The sequence below is a fragment of the Emys orbicularis genome, chromosome 23 (assembly GCF_028017835.1).
Source record: "Emys orbicularis isolate rEmyOrb1 chromosome 23, rEmyOrb1.hap1, whole genome shotgun sequence".
NCBI classification, from domain to species: Eukaryota; Metazoa; Chordata; order Testudines; family Emydidae; genus Emys; species Emys orbicularis.
In genome coordinates this window covers 2491756-2510531 of record NC_088705.1, presented here as the reverse complement: position 1 = coordinate 2510531, position 18776 = coordinate 2491756, and the positions used below count along the sequence as shown (strand labels likewise).

Here is an 18776-nt window from a genome sequence, read left to right as displayed (position 1 = left end):
GAGACGTTGCTTAAAAATGCAAATAAAAAAAAAGGTGGAAAGGTGTTTGCAGCATTTGTCCAGCTCTAGTTTTCATTTTTAATCTCTCTCCTCTTGATTCTGAATTCATCTAGAAGCCTATCAGTTTGTCTTCAAGGGCTTCAGGGCATTCTCATTGAGCCGGAGGAGGAGAGGGACTAGGGGAGTTGTGAAGGTCTGGAAGATGCCTGGGGAAAATAAGACTTTCTGGAGGAGTTTAGTATAAGCTGCACAGAAGCTCTGCCTTGATTTGGGAATACACCTTCCATCTGGAGCGTCTGAGCCAGCATTACCCAGTGTCTTTGTATCTCTGAAGCTGTAAAATCAATGCCATTTAAAATTTGTAACACCAATTCGCATCTGGCAGAAGCGAGCTATGGATGTTCCATAGCCTGGGTGACTTTGAGTGGGTGTGGACAAAGTCCTAGCAAAGATGCAAGAGGGAACAACCTTGCGTTAAGAGGAGGGGAAATGGACTACGTGATATAACTAGTTTTTCTCTGCTCTTACTCCCTCTGGTCTGAGAACATTGCTTTGGTACCATTCCTTGTGTGTTTGCATTTCTGCCTCGAGGGTGGAATGTATATGTTTGATCTCACCTTGAAGAAGGTCATGGTAGCTCCATCCTTCACAGCTCCATACTCTATTTTCGTTTGCTTTGCCAGATCATCTGCTGAGTCGATGGGGGATTCCATTCTCTCCACAGTCAGGAAGGCAGCAAGGTTGGCTGTGTAGGACGAGATGATGATGAGCGTGAAGAACCACCAGATGCCGCCAATGATCCGTGTAGACAGAGCTTTGGGCATCAGCTCAGACCCTGGGAGAGTAGGAAAAGCAGCTTAAAGGAATTGGAAAATAAAGAGAGAAAAGAAATAAAAAGGAAACAGTACATATTTCAAGCACTAGGTCACATTGCTGAACTGTAACAACTGCACAAATTACGCCAATTGTTTTTAATGCAAATTACCCAGACGTCTTGCATACAAGGAAATCTGTATTTTTTTTCTGTAGCATTTGCAGAATTTTCTCTCTTTATTGCTGACCTTGGGTACAGTGCACAATTTACAGGAAACCTTCAAAACTGAAGTAATTAACTAGGCTGCTTTTATGAGATTTAAATAGCAAGCCATTTATGAACTTTTATGAGTGTTTTGCTCAGCCATTTAAAAAGCGCTTTGCTTTCATATGAATTACTTCTCAAAGGCCTCATTCAAGGGGGAGTATTCAAATACACAAGGCTTTAAAAAAATCAAACAGTGCAACAAAGAAATGATCAGGATCCATTACTTTGAATAGCTGCTGGAGGCAGAAAAGTAGGAGACACTATACAGCATGAAAGGTGTAACATGTCTGGAATGACTTTGACTGAACGGAGATGAAGGACTAAATGGGCTGTGCTATTTTTGCAATCTCGTGAGACACGGATTAAAAATGGGGAAAGCGGCTGGGTTTGAAACGCTGCAGTCAGATGACATTTCTGATCTGGAATTTGCATGGAAAGTTGGATTCTGCGAGGCAATTTAAGGAGTGTGGCATTAAAGTGTGGTACATAATGCAGCATTTCCCCCACATTAGGTGCCTGAGGAAGCAAGGTTGTCTCATCAAGAGCTTATTCCTGCTCCATTCCATCTCATCTTTTGGTGCAGCTGAAGGCGTGGCTTTGAAAACCATTTTTGAATTAGATGTAGAATGGAGTTAAAAGCAACACAGGGGACCTCTAATTTAACTGCATCCAGTAAGGGAATGATTCATCCTGCTACAATGTCTCCCTGGATACTGACCTTGTCCAGCTCTGGGAAGAATCGTTATTAAATGATGCTACAGTGCCGGCAGGGGGACACACAACAATATTTCTTGTGGGTGTCACTGAACTCATGCTTTGGGTTCTTTTAGTTTCCCTGCTGTGACTATAAGTGGATCTGGGTGAAATAATTCATCATCAATCATGTGCGCGATACATTTCATTTCTCCATTCCGGAATTGTCTGCAACCAGATCACAATTTTCTTGAATTTTATTCCTGACTTAAAAATTACTCACCAAACAAATCCTTGCACTGGGACTCCCTTGTGCCCAGTTCACTGCCTGTATGCCGCCTTTGAAATTCAAACTGTTTTGAGTGGACAGCCAATTCACATGGTATGTCCTCGTTTGGGCAAGGGTAACTCGGAGGAACAAGCCTCTGGTGTAAATGGTTACGGCTATGAATCCAATCGGAGCCTTTTCATTGGCTCTAGTGGGCTTTGGACCAAGTCCTACGTGAAATTAGTTGGTGAGACAAGTTTCAGCTGAGCATGAAGTTTTCTTTCTACAGAAAAGCTGGCAGGGTTTATAGCCCTAGTAAGTCACACAGCCATCCCTGGCACCTCTCACAATCTGAATCCAGGCACTCCTTTTCCATTCGAGCTCCAGCCTCTCGCAAACAGACTGTTTGCGCCAATCTGGGCAAACGTTAAAACCAGATGGTGCTTGACAAGCAACTGAAGAGCCCAAATGGAACAGCAGAGGTTGTAAAGGAGCTGGGACCAGCCGAGTGAGCCGTACCAGGAAAAACACCTTGCATGGTAACACGTGGGATGGGAGTGAGTTTCCTGGGCTCTCCTAGGGCACTGAGAGCCTGTGGAGCTGTGCCTGCCTGTGCTAGACATGAGCTGCACCCACTGTGTGCAGGGCAGGGAGCAGTGTAGGATTCAGATACAGCCCAATGCAGATACAGCCCAGCATTGCTCCCAAGGTAACAGCCTTTTGTCAATGGACGTTCAGGGTCTTGAAAAAAGCACTAGACACTTTCTGTACAAACTTTCTCTTTTCAACTTAAAAACCTGGTTGGAAGAACCTTTTTTCCCCCTGAATCCGCAAACATGTGTCTTTCTTCTCTTTCACTTCTCTCACTCCCCCCCCCCCCCCAGGTCTCTTTCTGACAAATGGTCAGATATTGTTCTTCCACTGGCCCAGTGTCACTCTCATTCCTGGATATGCAACCAGACCAATGACACCCAAGTAAGGCAGGGGACCGCTGACTGCTGAGCTCCAAACCCCGCTCTGCACAGACACGTACTTGGGTATTTCTGAACTCATTTCAGTCATCCCTCTCAAACAGCCCCCATTCCAGTCCCAAAGTTCCATGGTGGCCTCTCACTTGACTGCAGAAAATTATTCACAGCAAAGAATAAAGCATCCTGAGACTGAGGCTATAAACAGAGTTGGTCACACTAAGTGAAGGGATCCTGCCGCTGTTTGTTTCCTGCATGGGTAATTCTTTTATGACCCACACTCTGGGTCTCTGCCACGTACTGTGCCCCACTGCTGGGCCTTGGCAGATCATCAGCTCAAGTTTACTTACTTTTAAAGTTTGTTTTTGAAATTTGGAAGACTCTAATTAAAAGAAGTCTCCTGTTGAGCCTCTGCTCTCCTTGAAACAATTCTGCTCTAATCCATCCATCCTGTTTCTAAGGTTCCTGTCACCATGGTATCAAAGAACCCCTCAAACATTCACTCATGCAGATAGCATCGAAGGGCGTTTTGGGAAAGCGCCCTAGTATGTTTTGTCAAATGGTGCACGGCTTCCTCAAGACTGGGACACAGATGGGATGTGGAGAAGACATGTGGGAGAGGAAAGACACTATAGACTGTACTTTCATTATACAGCTCTCCTTAGGTGATGAACATTTACACTGCTAGCTAAGGAAACAGGTGTTTGAAGGTACTTTCAACTGGACTTTATTTAATTGGCAGCTATGGAGTCCATCAAAATGAGTGTTCCAGCAGGAAGCCCTATTACCATCTAGGAGTATTTTATGAATTACCTGTGCCAAGGATCAGTGGATGTGTTTGTAATTTTTTAACTTCTTCTCAATTCACTGAGCTGAAACCCATCTGATATTTTGGATGCGGTACTTAGTGAATGACCAAAGCCTTACTCAGAAGGTTCTGTTATTTTAGGATCTGTCCATTGTCTGTTCTCCCTTCAGTGCAATGCTAGGATGGAGTAACCACATGGGAAGAAATATTACACCCTCAGCCACATGCACTGTGTGAGAGCTGATTCTACTAATGACCAGTGAATGGTGTGAAGCAGGTTAGATCTTCCCGAAAGTAAATGAATTGCTTAAATTATGAAAGCTGTGTCACCAGAGAAAGAGAGATGGGGGGCTACTGCCCCGCCTAGTGAATTTAAGCAGCTGAGATGGATTGTAACATAATGTATCCTCACACACATATACATATACACACACACATATAAACACAAAAATGCACCTCCAGCTGATCCTTTAGGGGTATATTTTCAGATTTCCTATTTCTGACATAGTTTGTGCCTATAAAAACTGCACCCGTATTGTTGGTTTTTTTACATGTGTCGGTAAGTTGCAGGGCTGTCTAAATGGGAGATTCCGCATTCACAATAAACTACAGGCACAAAGATAAGGGGTGCAAAACTTCACTCATACAAAGAGGTGAGGCTGGGGCCTGGCTGAATCTTGGACCCCGAAGATTTAGTAACTCAGTTTATTTATTCTTTATATCGATTTAGGCCTCCTGGTAACTCCACTCCACGCTCTGGGCATAGGGTGACCAGGTGACCAGTTTTTGATTGGAACACCCGGTCGAAAAGGGACCCTGGCGGCTCCGGTCAGAACCGCCGACCGGGCCATTAAAGGTCTGGTTGGCGGTGCTGCAGTGCTAAGGCAGGCTAGTCCCTACCCCAAACCCCTGCCCCAGCCCAGTGAAAGTGAGTGAGGGTGGGGGAGAGCGTGCCACCAAGGGAGGGTGAATGTAGTGAGTGGGGGGCGGGGCCTTGGGGAAGGAGAGGGGAAGGGGCCTCAGAGAAGGGGGCAGGGCTAGGGTGTTCGGTTTTGTGCCATGAGAAAGTTGGCAACCTTATCTGGGCACTCTTGGCATCTGTGTAAAACTCTAATGTCAAGCTCCATGTGACACTGGAATTGCCAAACATAAACCATCCAAAGCAGCAGCAGCCGCATTTCCTTTCCCCTGCCCTACTGAGCACCATCCAGTCACCCATCACAGGACTAGTACAGCTTAACACTGCCACCAGACCTTCCCACCGGACCGAAACCTCCCTTGGTCCTACACCAAGGCCGGTTCAGACAGATGGGCTTTGCGACATGCCCAGGAGGTCAGCAGGTCCAGGCGATTTCAGAACTTGGAGGGTAGGAAGAACATGGCAATGGAAAGGGGGCTTTTTTATAATGAGAAGGATGAAGCTGGAGGTCTCTGCTGATGGCAGATTGGGCAGCATGGCTCTAACTGATAGTCCTCATGGAAGCGCTTATTCCATTCTGCGCTAGCTCAGCCTATCTTACTGCAGGGCAGGCGCTTCCGCAAATAAATGACAGCAACTTCTACAGTGGAAACAATCTCTGTTTTCGATAATTCAGAGCAGGAGGTGAGCACTCTCCTGCCTCCACCCTCATGAGGAGATAAGATGAAAAAGAACACGCCGGTCTCTGTTGGGTGAGCAAAGAAGAATTCTCCAGCCCCAGCCTCCTGTGACAGATGAGGAACTTTTCAGTCTTTCTGGAGTGTCTCAGTACCAATGCCTCAGGCTGAGGCATCTGGATTCATATCTCAGGCTGGGTTAGTTCTTTGCCATACTGGTTTTAACGTCCTTTCTCCCCTATTTCCCGCCAGCTACACAAAGCAGTGAATAGAGTCTACAAACGAAACGAAAATCATTGCAAATGAATTATGCCCTACATAGTCCCCAGGACCCGCCTGAGCTCCAAGTCATGGCTGGTTTCCATTGATCAGATTAATTCCACTTAGGCATTTATCTAATTAACCCCTTTCTGACCTTGTTTGCTCTAGGCTGACTGGCACATGTGCAGCTGGATAACGCAAAGCCCTGGATTGTATACAACACACACAAATCCAACCAACTCTCCGGAGAGTTGCTTCTATCTGAGCGAGCCACATGTGTATGGTACATCTCAATCAGAAAGAGTAACAGGAGAGACAAATATTTCATCCCACGGTGGATACCATGAGCAGTAAAACTGTCAGCGGAGAGCTATCTCCCAGTTCCTGCAGCTAACTGCCTACCCAGCATGGAGACAAAAAGCCGGTGTTGACAAGCACTTCTGTAATTGTTAAGAGACAAACTCCACAATTTCAAACCCAATGTCTGTGCTTGTCAGCGTGCAGTGACATAGCTCGTCTCCACGGCTCTAGCGCTGTGTGACAACCAGGGCCCAGGGCTGCCACATTATTCTTTTTGCTACAGTCGGTTGTTTTTGACAAGTACAACTATGTTTTAACTTGCTCCTGTCAAAAACCAGGCACCAAACAAAAGCTCTCTCGGTCACAGAAAATAGCAGGGGGTGTGTGTGTGGTGGGGGTCAGGGGGAGCCAGCCGTACCTTGCTGCATTAGTGCTCCCATTCCAAACCAGAAGCTGTTGAGCAGGGTGAAGTTATTCTCCACGATGTCTGAGCCCGGGTTGCAGGGGTGAGCATCGTACCACTCGTACGGGCTGAACCTGGGGAAAACAAGAGCGTGTTATTTGCGAGGTTGCATGAGAAGGGCCTAATGGGCCGGGAAAGGCAGAGCTGTCGTGCACATGGAGCTGCTCCAGGGCGCCCACTGACCCCTGACATTTCTCTATCTCAAACCAAGGGAGAAGCGTGGCCAAGAATTTCTGATGTGATTAATGGTTTGGGGAGCTTCAAGTTTGGGGAGCCCAACTATAAAGAGGCCTGCATTTCAGACGATGGCCCCTTTATGGCGTCTCAGGTTGGGCCTAGGGTGACCAGATGTCCCAATTTTATAGGGACAGTCCCGATTTTTGGGTCTTTTTCTTATATAGGCTCCTATTACCCCCCATCCTCCGTCCCGATTTTTCACACTTGCTGTCTGGTCACCCTAGTTGGGCCCCCAAAGTCACCGGCCCCTTTTGAAAAGCATGGCAGAAGACTTTCCAGTCATACACAATCAACAGAAGAATGAGGCACAAACACAGGTGCTTCTCTCGCACCTAGTATGAACGAAGGGCTCTTCTGTCGCCACTGAGCAGACTCTGCAACAATTTTTCAGCGTTATCTCATGCAAAGTGTAGTATTTCAAAGGATGCTGGGGAGCTTCTTCCCCCTGGAGCACAGGAGGATCTGTTTGTGTTTTAACTGCTGTTGGAAGAGGAGTATTTTGCAGAAATACAAGTCTTTTGCAGTGGACACAACAGCACATTCAGAGGAACCCTGCACAGCCTCACAGTGGAGGTAGGGGGTGCCTGCATCTCTCCCACTGGAGTTATCCCTTTTCCCCCTAGAATAACTTTGCTGTCAAGACTTGCCTACGCTACTGAAATATGCCAGGCTAACTGCTGTTGTTGCCCCTAAAGCAATTATAGCACCCCTGGCACCCAAGCACTAGTACAGATGTGCTCACGCTGGTTTGCAAGTCTGCTAATTGCCATTTGGAGAAGAATATGATTCACCAGGGTTAAATACTGACTAATTCAGAACTGTTTTCATGCTAGTGGGTGGTAGATGAAACCACTGAACTAGCTGAAGACTCAATGTCCCACAATGCATCAGTGGCCTTGCAAAATCTCCCAGAATGCTCTGTGTCAGACAGATGTGCTAGGAACTGTGGGATAGGTACTTCAGGCAAGAGTATAAGGAAGGAATATACAAGATGCTCCATTTCAGCACCTAGCAACCTGGGGAAGTGTAACCCCTCTTCCCTGTCATTGGGTTAGCTCTGCAAAGACTTACTTGCAGCTGAGATGAGCTTAACACAGCAAATACCTGCTGAGCCAGGGGAGGCGCCAGTGGGCTACTTAACAGAAGCACTGTCTACAGCCCCAACAAGTATTGCAGCTTGGCTTCAGCAAATGCAGACCCAGTGCAGGTAGTGAATGTAGGAGTCTGTTCATTGCACAGGTCTGTTCTCGTGCCTAGCCTAACAGTTTACAGACAAAATCAACAGCATGTTGCACTGTCGCCTCTCTGCACAGCAGTCACAGCTGAAAGCCCTGCCTAAGATGGATGGGTAAATACAGCTTTTAATGGAGCTCACTCAGCCAGGATCCTGAGGGGACTCTCGTCAGGAGAGATGCTAATACTTTTAGAGCTGTTTATTCACATTTGCTAAGAGTCCCAAATTTTGCAGTGATTAAATTAAAGACATAATTGGCATAATTGCTTTTGAACCAGACATATTAATTATTATCAGCTCAGCTTCCTTCAGAAATCCTTGTAGCTTCTGCCTCAAATCCTGCAGCCCAGCGTTTGTATTAGGAGAGGTGTTTTAAAATAACTTGTAGGTCTACACCAGGTGCTGTGCTCTTCGGGGAGATGTCCCATTTCGTTTTATTGGGCTTCCTCAATCGGAGAGGGACAGATGTCTTTTGGGGGTTGGGGAGAGGGGAATTCAGACTTTAGGCACTGAAAGGAACCTTATAACGGTGCTTTTGCAGAAAGTGGCACACCTTCACCTTTGCACATATAGAACATTAAATATTAAAATTGGAAAATTAAAAACTAGACTGACCAAAGCACTGGAAAATACCATGTAGGGCAGTGTTTCCCAAACTTGGGACGCCGCTTGTGTAGGGAAAGCCCCTGGCGGGCCGGGCCGGTTTGTTTACCTGCCGCGTCCGCAGGTCCAGCCGATCGCGGCTCCCACTGGCCGTGGTTCACTGCTCCAGACCAATGGGAGCTGCGGGAAGTGGCGCGGGCCGAGGGATGAACCGCGGCCAGTGGGAGCCGCAATCGGCCAAACCTGTGGACGCGGCAGGTAAACAAACCGGCCCAGCCCGACAGGGGCTTTCCCTACACAAGCGGCATCCCAAGTTTGGGAAGCACTGCTGTAGGGAACAATCCTGAATTGCCAGAGGTATGGACTAAATGGGGCATCACAGGACTTTGTACTTCACAAAATCTTGCAAATTAATTTTGAGTATATTTGTGCCATGCGAGGGATCTGATAGATAAATCCATCCATTCCTCCATGTTGGGAAGTTATTTCCCCCTCCCTGTTAATGACCTTTATAGTTTTCATCAGAACATTTCTTCAACATTTTTGGATATTAACTGAAAATCTGGCAACTGAAAATGAATGATTTCCCCCCCAATGAAAACCCTCCAAAGATCAATGAAAATGGAATTATTATTATTACTATAGGAACATTTGTTTGGTCAGAAATGTTGTGATGAAGAGCTTTGTCCATCTCTGTTCTCCATGTTCCAGTCAGTGTAGTACGTGAGTTCCTATTCCGGAGACCACATTCCTTCCCGCATTTTCACTCACATGCACGACTAGCAGCAGCAGTGCAGGCTTCCCTGGCTCTGCCCAACTAAAGTGTCTCAATCCCGACCTGCCAGAGCCACCCTTGGGGGGGACATAGATGTCTCCATGACCCATTGAATTGTAGACATCTCTGCTAATACTGCCAACAAAGGTACAAGTGGGAGATTCTTGTGACATGGACCCCAAATTACTTCACATACTGTTACTGCACTCTCAGTTGAGGGGACGGAGGATCTTGACTCTGGAGGTCTGTGTTCAATTCCTGGCTCTGCCACAGACCTACTGTGTGACCTTGGGCAAGTTACTTCCCTTCTCTGTGCCTCAGTTTTTTATCTGTCAGATGGGGATAATATTCCATCCTTCCTCTCATTGTTTGCCTGGTCTATTTAGATTGTGAGCTCGTTGGGGCAGGAGCTATCTCTTACCAGTGTTTGCACGACACTCAGCACCCTGCTTTGGTTTGAGCAGTACAATAATACTGGTCTGTCTAGGTATTGATTGGTTTATCCCTTTAGCCATCCTTCTGCTTTAAAAAAAAATTAGAAAGGAAGAAAAAATTGTACTGAAATTGAAGTCAGCTTTAAATACTGCCCATTTCTTTAATGGCCTGGGCTCAAGTGTGCCAGTGCTTTAAACTGAGAGTACATAAAATATAGTGAGCAAGCCAGACCTATTGACTGAAGCCAGAGTTGAAGAATTAGATAAAAACTTTCTCCGGCTGCCAACTGAAAGAATATAAAATGGAAGAGGAATTGGGAAGATCAAATGAGCCCAACAAGATGACACGCTGAAGAACTTCAAGGTCTCTGAGTGAGAACCTGGTAGTGCTGCTCAAATTACAGAGAAATATTCAGGAGACTGCAAAGCAGGGGCAGTGACTTCAGTGCTTGAAAAGGCTCATGGGACCATGAAAGCAAGAGACACATAATGAAGGCATTGAGGGGTTCATTCCTGGGCTTCTCTCTCACTGGAGCCATAATAAATGGGGGCTGCTAAGGATTCATGAGGGCGCAGGCTTTCCTCCCCCCCCTCCCCCATCCATGTGAGGAACAGGTTTCAAGTGAAATGGTTCATGAGAAAATACCATTTTTTTTGGTCTTTCTTTGCAGGGAGAGCGGGGAAGCATTTCAAAGAAGGCTCAAGTAGAAAGCAAGGATCTATCACAAAGTACTTTGAGGCTAAATTGCATCTCCAGAGAAGTCTCTCATGGGTGGCATGGCCCTTGTTAGGATTAAAATATTTAAAAACCTCTGTGCACGATTCCCTGATTAGCAGTAATTTGGGGATCACGTCACTGAGAGCAACAGGTGACCATTAGAAGGGAACAGCCGGCTGCACTGCTGGCTTGGATCTTTGTACAAGTGTCACCAGACAAATTACTGCCATGAAGCCGTTCTATATCTCTAGCATTTATGGCTCTTTGGGGAGCAGGGCAGTTAGAGGCAGTGGCCCCATCAAGAAGCAGGAAAGACTGATTAAAAGTGGTGATGGATCAAATACATCCTTCGCCTGCCTCTAAATAGTCCCCGAGTCAGTTTTAAGTGTCATTGACCTACGATGATAGCTTCGACAGAGGCCCCTGGAGCCTAGTCTGGGAGGCGCATGTCTTTGAATTACAGCTTGACTATTTTGACTGTTTTTCTTCTGAGAATAGAACTTCCAGAGGCTTTGCGAGGGTCAGGAACAGGTATTGTTTCCATTATGTCTGGAGACCATAAATAAATCCAGCATTTTCCCCGTGATATCTCTCGCTCTCCATCTGCGTGCGTTAAAGGATCATTCCTGTACAACTTTAATCACACTGGATGCTAGAAATTCCTTAAAAGGGCACTAGGGCAGAAGAAAATGGCAGAAGCAGAACCTATTATCAGAAAGAGGAGGCAAGACAGAAACTCTACATGCAAAGGGGCCTATAAATGATTGCATCCTGTAAGTAACCAGATAGGAAAAATGCCATATTACATTGCAGGCATCATGATGTGACTCAGGCATTAGCTTTGCTACAAATCTGTACATTTTATCAGTGCAAACTAGACTGAAGGAGGCTGGATGGAAAGCTAGGGAACAGCAAATGATAAATGACATGGAAGAATTGAATGTTAACCCATTTCAATTCCCAGATTTCGGCCATGCAAAGTGAGACCAAACCTGCCACTTCACAATGGGGCCAGGCTTCAAACTTTTCTGGGGCTGAGACCCTCAGCCTGAGGAGATATGGACACTCTGACCATGGACAGCCAGATTCATTGGAGACTTCAAGAGTTCAAGGTGCTCTGGTACAATCCGGTTGGCAAGCCGAGCTAATCGGAAGGAGTTCCCTCATCATTCTGGCCCGGGATATGCAGTGCACCGTGAAATGCATTTGAGCATCCAGAGTGTCCCCTTTGGAATCATCAGGTAGAGTTTAAGAAGGAGCAAATTGCAGCTTGAATTGTGAACGCGCGTCGCTCCTGTAATCTCAGCGACCAGACCAGTGACATCCGTCAGCGCCGAATCGAGACGTTACTGGAAATGAAGCAGCACTGACGGCCACGTGCTAATTAACTCTGGTAATTAGGATCCTGATCCTTGCCATTCAGTGATACACGTCGTTATAACATTAATGCAGGACGAGATGGCGGGGCGATAGGAATAATATTAACAGCAGCCGGGGCTCTTTCATGTGTAGGTTCAGTTCTGATGGCAGCCCATTCCAGCCAGGAACCAGCCCCTGGATTGCTCCTGGGGGCTGTTTTAGCTCTGTTCAAAAGCAAAGCTATTTCTGTGGGTTCCTGAGACAAAAAGGCACCCCAGCCATTTCTCCCCAATGGATAAACCACACCCAGCCACCCCTGCAGCTTTCCAGTCACCCAGCCCAGTGTACACAGCCCTATTAGCACTCTGCAGCAACCCTACAATAACAAACCCTACAATAATACTCAGTCCCACTAGCACTCAAGAGCACCCTTTTAGCCAAGGCAGCTAAGAAATGCTGGGTAAACTTGGCGTAGGGCAGGGTAGCACTGTGCGGGGTTCCACTCTCCCACGTGCTCATTCAGCAGGAGATGCCGCAGGTCATTCTAGCCAAGACCTCCAGAAGAGGTTACTCTGCAATGGGGGGTTTGCCCAGGGAACCGAAGGCAGTCGTCAAAGCTGTTCTTTTCTCCCATTTGTCAAAGAGTCAGAAAAAACTAGAGTTAACGCCGCTAGCCCCTTCCATTGCAGAATCTCAGACTGCGTCACAGACACGCTGTTACCATTTGACACCTCTTGCTCTCAGTATTCATATGGTCCTCTCACCTGCAGTGCCACACCGGCAAAGCGGGCCTGAGAGGCGCAAGTGGCCTGCCCTAGATCCCAAAGCGGAGCCACAGAGAACACAGCTCTTCGGAGTTCCCCTCCCGTGCTCCGGACACAAGCCCCAACAGATCAGAGCATTCAGATCCTTTCCTATCTATACGTGTCAGAAAACAAGAGAGAACTCCCCACTTCGGAGTGTAGGCACATGCGTGTTTGTGTGTAGCAGACGCTGCAGCCAAAATCCCCCATCCGGATGGTGAACAATTCCCCCTCTAGTGGCAAGCAGGGGCCAGTGCATGTCACTGGACAATGGAGATCTCAAAACTTTATTCTGCGTGGGACTCCTATCAGCCTTTGTAGCAGACAGCTGCTGAATGCATACGCCCCTGTGGATAACACAGAGGTTCATCAGTGTGCATTTGGGTAAGCAGCCCCATCCATTTTACAATACACCATTTGGCCCAGTGCAAGAATCATTCAGAATTTCCTCTTTATAAAGGTCAACTCCCTAATTCCATTCCACCTGTGGGTGAGCTGGCAGTTCATTTCCAGTTTCCTTTGTGCCTTTCATCACTGTTCATTGAAAAGGTTTTTCTGTTTTAGGTTTAATCAATACCTTTTAAAATGTCTGGAAAGGAAAATCAGGATGAGCTTTAGGGATTTTTTGGTCCCCACTGTGAAGAAGGAAACGTAAACTCATAAATCTAAAAATGTATTAGAATTCTAATTTCAAACCACACAAGAAATCAAACACAGTCATTATGTCAATAGAGTCCATCTAGCAACGTTCCGCATTGTTAGCAGAGACAGAGAGCAGAGATAATGCTATTACTCATCACAGCGACTACTTCGCTAATCATAATTAGCCTGTGTTCATCTTCCCAGATGAACATCTCATTCCCTGCTAAGTGTCTGGTAGCATCTCTCTCTGGCACTGCAAAACTGCTAAGGAGCTGATCCTGCTCCCAGTGGGATCAATGACAAAACACCCACTGACATCAGGAGGTCCAGGAGAGAGCTGCCAAAGCAAAATTCTGCAGATCTCTAGCACGTTTTTCTGTAGTTCTTCAGCCATGCCACCTAGTGCGGTGAGGCTACCAGTTCCCCAAAGCTAAGGACTGAAATGCTTTGGTCTAATTAAAGTCTTTGGGCTCAATGTTAGGGGTATAGAGGTGAAAATTAATAGACTGTGATATACAGGAGGTCAGGCTACATGATCTAATGGTCGCTTCTGGTCTTAAACTATGAAGCTATAAAAGCACTATTGGTAATTCAGCAGCTGGTGTTCTCTTCTCTGGCTCTACCTCCATAGCTCCCCTGCAGTTTCAATTAGATACAGTACTGAATGGAAGATATTCCTGGAAGCGAATGACTGGTGTGTTGTGTTGCTATGTGATACGTACAAGAATCCCTGTTGTACAAATGATATACAGGGATCCTCATCCTCCCATGATTTGCAGCTACCTATGGGATGAAATTCACCAGCTGTTTATTAATTCTCTAATAGGGACTGCCTCATAACATCACCTTGGGATCTGGACCCAAATTTTGTGGCTGGGTCCATGTCTGAATTGTAAATTCCTTGGGTATTATTGAGGGTGGATGGCGTTATATAAACGTACAGCCATTATCATTTGTGACCTCCTGGGCAAGGTTCCCATTGAAGTCAACTGCGGCTCAACATGTGGAGTTAGCATGGGAGTAGAAGCCAGAAACTACTGAGTCCTGATCCCACCTCGGTCAACCTGTGTGACCTCGGACAGGTCTGGAAAATGGTTGGAAAATGGCACTCAATTTTCATGAAAAAAATGTGACTCTCCATCCCCACCAAAAATAAATAAATCTGAATTTCATTTTTTTTTAAACCAGCTCTGCCTGTTGCCTCATCTGCAAAATGGGGATAAAGCTATGGATAATTATTACCCTTTGTTATTTGCATTGCAGTAACTCTAGGAGTGTCAGTCATGGACCAGAACCCCAATGTGCTAGATGCTGTACAAACAGACAATCCCTTTCCTACAGAGCTATAGTTAATGTCTGCAGAGTGACGGGACACTGTGAAGGGTTAGATACACTCTAAGTACTGTCACTTGCTAGAGATTCATTGGGAGGACTGGTAAGGAGAATAGTTCTCATCGTATGACTAAACCTTTTACTTACCCTCCAAGCACCCTGGGCCTAGTTACGTCTTTTGATGTCAGTGGAGTTACCCTTGATTTACACAAGTGTAAGAAGAATCAGCTGTTTCACCAGCCCAGATGTTCTGGAGAGAACAAATATTCTGTCTGCTAAGCAGAGTTTACTTTGACAACTGCTTTACGTGTAATTAGGGTATTACATGCTAAACCCAGGTAATCGTTTCTAAATGCTGCAGAGAACCCAGGAGGGCTGCAAACTGCAGCGATGCTGGAACATTGGGGTTAATGGATTCTGGATACTGCAGTTTGATAATTAATCTCTGCTTTGAATATCTGATTGAAATGTCAGTGGATTAGAGGCAGGCTGCTCATTTTGAAGGACGCTTTAAGGAAAACACCTTTCCATCCATCCTAGGAAGCAATCGGGCACTAACGCCTGCCGGGAGAGCTGGTGCAGTCCGGGGTGCTGGAGATTTCTCAAGGCACAAATGACAGTGAGGTCCCTAACTCGCAATGGGACTCGGGCACCGAACTGCTATTTGTCTCAGGCTGGTCTCTGGGACACAGATGGTCAATGACTTGCAAAGGAAATGTAGCCCATCAGGATACTATCGAGAGCTCTTCTAGGTACTGGAAAAAACCCCACAGCAAACTCCAGCCGCATGGCACCCGGCAGAGTGGCACTTCAAAAGCACAGCCACAATGGAACAGGCTGCTCTCCACGCGCCCAATTTATGAGCTTTGAAATGATAAACAGCAAAGCATGGCCATCATAGCTCATTTATGTGCTGCATTAAGCACCCCTGAGGACCCCTTCAGACAACCAAAACAAGGCTGTCTCTGTGTCCCATATATATGGATGAGTGGCAGGCAAAATGGAAGCAAAGCCATTACAAAAGGGCTCAATTAAGGATACTAATCAAAAGGCAAGGGAGGGCTAATGGGGACTAATGCCTCCAAGAGGCACTTCCTGTTGCATGGAAGGCCCACAAGCTTATGTATGGCCCATTGTCCAATGGGAGGGACATGGACACTTCGCCTGTGCACATTCTGAAGCGGCCCCAGACTGTGCATCTCATCAAACAAAGACTGTATGAAATTAATAACACATGCAAATGTATGCAAATGTTGCTGCTTTTAAAGATAGGAATGGGTTTTAAACGTGAAGATTAGCGGCATGTTAATTTTGTAAACAGGCACACTGCCAGGGCTATAGCAACAGGCTTCCCAGTGTTGTGCCAGTGTCTAGACGGTTTGGGGGATCGCTTGCAGAGGGTTCGGCGAGAGAAGGTGAAAGTGATTGAGGCTCTGGGGCGATCTGTGCTCGAAAGAGTGGGACTGGTTAGAGATGAATGAGAGGTGATACAAAAAAGGCCTATTCAGTAATGGACGGCACAAAGAAGATAAATCAGGTGCAACCGTTACACTTCATCGCAACTAGGACACAGTCAATGAAATGGAAAGGCAACAGGCTTCACAATGACAAAAGGAAATACTTACAAACAAACAAACCCAAACCACGTAATTGGCCTGGGGAACTCATTGCCACAGCACATCATTGGGGCCAAGAGGTTAACGTGATTCAAAAGAGGCTTACACATGAGAACACCCACAGCTACTTTTTGTAGGGTAAAAAAAATATCTGAAACGCTATAAACCAATCTCTATCTAATGGGGGAGGGGGGAGTAAAGGGGGTAGAAGGAACTTCTGCTATGGGCAGCTAACCCAACATTTTAACTACAAAGTTTCTGGCACCTCCAAGCAGCTGGAACTGGCCAACTGTTGAGACAGGATATTGAGCTAAATGGGCTGATCCACTCTGCCAGTTCCTGTGTTCCGTGGCTGTTTATTTCCATTGAGAAAAGCAGCAGGCACTGCTAGGGACCCTACAAATAGCACAGCAAAGTGCACAACATGATACCACTGCTAAGAAATCCTACCTTAACTGCATAGCATGGTCAGCCCTAACGCTGATAGGGCATCTTACTGTATAATAACAAACCACCGTGCCTATGAATGACTGACCCTACAGTAACAAACCAGTGGGTAGAGATGTAAGCATCAATCCTACAATAACAAAGCCTGCTTATCTCAGTGAGTGATCCTACAGTAAGTAACTAAACCCCATCTCCCAAACAGCAGACCTGATTATCATTTCACTCACAGAGTAAACCAGGAGTACATTCATTGATTTAACTGGAGCTGCCATGGTGTGAAACCAGTTTAAGTGAGATCAGAATCAGGCCCTATGAAGTAACCCAACAGTACAATAACAAACCATGTGCACTGTCTGAATCATGAGCAGCCCTACAATAATGAAGGATGCTCAGCCTGGTGCTCCAGTTATCCCACAGCCAGGAAGGGGAAATAAACAGTCCATGCAGTCTGACAATCATGAGCAACCCTACAATAACAACCCAGCCCGTCTCTGTGCAATGGAGGAAATGTAATTGAATTAAGGGAAGAACGGGTTTAAGTTGCAGGCTCTTGGGAGTGGGACATCAAGCAGCAAAATGATTCTGAACTCGGCAAAGGGCAGCAAGCGTGATGTGCGGTGGCAGTCTGGAGCCGTGGCATCGGAGCGCCCCTTACCTGGCTATGACAAACAGCACACAGCTGACCCCCAAGTAGGCGAGGAGAATGTACATCCAAATGTCAGGAGACAAGGGGTTGAGGAAGGAAAACACACTGGGATTGGTCCCGTTGGGCTTCCGGTACAGAATGCTGACCCCCAATGTCATGAAAGGCTTGGAGAAGTCTATCGCTTTCTCCCGGACGTGGGTGATCGTGAGAGGAGCAACGGCCAGATCAGCTTTCTGTGCGGCAACACAGAGGGAGAGAGAGACAGAGGGAGAGAGAGAGAGAGAAGCCATTAGAAACCAAGGCACTTCCATCCCCAGCTAAGCACGCTGCCTCCTCAGACCGGCCGCCCTCCTGGGAGCCTGACTTCACGGCGCTCAGGGCAGGGGAGAAGCCTACTGAATGCAGGGAGCAGCAGCAAGTGTTTGGTAAATTCCCTCTGATGTTTATTCCAACTTGGGGCAGGCCTGGCCTCACCCAAAGCAGAAACACACAAGCCCCTCCTCGGCTTCCCCCCCAATCTGAAGACGACGACGATACCAGGATCTTAGGAAGCAGTTTGGGTCTCGATGGGTGGAGTTTGGGCTGGTGCCACAGAAATCGGTTTATACCAACTGTGGATTGGCCCAAGGGTTGCAGAGTCAGGGACGTATCAGAACTTAGCGGACGCGAAACATTTAGCGATTTGTTCTTCACACTTTGACTCAGTTCACCACGAAACTCACCCGGGCCAGTCCACAGGGTCCCGTGCCCACCCTGCTCAGTGACACATCCCTGGGGGGACGGGGGGTTCGGACAAATCACCAGCACTCAAAGCACAGTCGGCCGAAGGGCTCAAGGCTCAGGGCCAGACCAGGTTTGCCTGGCGACAAGGGGGAGAGACGGAAGGGGGGACGGGGGAGATGGAAAAAAGCACATAGACATATGGCGGAAATGCTCTTTCCCCCAGTTCGTGTACACACGGGCCATTCCAGTAGCACCTGGAGGACCTGACTGACACCAGAGGGAGAGAGAGTCCCTGCCCCCAAGGGTATGCAATATAAACAGCCACAGATGGGAGGGGAAACTGAGGCACCAAGCGCAGCAGTGACTTGCCCAGGTCGTCACAGAAGGTCGGTGGGAGAGGCAGGAATAGAGCCCAGGTCTCCCCACCCCAGCCTCGGGCTCTAACCACCTGACCACACAGCCCCTCTGTTAGGGTCACTTGGGTTTGCAGCACATGTTGCCTGGAGACTAGAACCTAAAGCTTGCTAGCTCCACACCAACCCAACCCTGGGCAGGCTCCTTCTCCCGGGGCATGATCCTGTGTGGTGCTGAGCACTGTCCAATCCCACTGCAGTTGCCATGCTGAACTGGGCCTAAACCACAGGGCCAAATTCTAATCCTGGCCCCTCAGGGCAGATCAGCTCCAGGATTTTCCTCTTCCTTTGCCTGTGGGATCTGTCAGGAGTACGCAGCTGCTGGAGCAAGAGGAGAAATCTGCCCCCCGTGCAGC

At 47.1% G+C, this 18776-nt stretch overlaps 1 protein-coding gene across 1 annotated transcript in view; it reads right to left on the bottom strand.

The window, feature by feature from the left end:
• The window catches only part of GRIK3 (glutamate ionotropic receptor kainate type subunit 3), a 229489-nt gene that overhangs the window by 12551 nt on the left and 198162 nt on the right, over positions 1-18776 (bottom strand). The window contains exons 11-13 of the mRNA XM_065421725.1: positions 17294-17517; positions 6394-6512; positions 618-835 (exon numbers count right to left, since the gene is read on the bottom strand). Of these exons, the coding sequence (XP_065277797.1) occupies positions 618-835; positions 6394-6512; positions 17294-17517 (561 nt within the window). The remainder of the gene's footprint in view (positions 1-617; positions 836-6393; positions 6513-17293; positions 17518-18776) is intronic.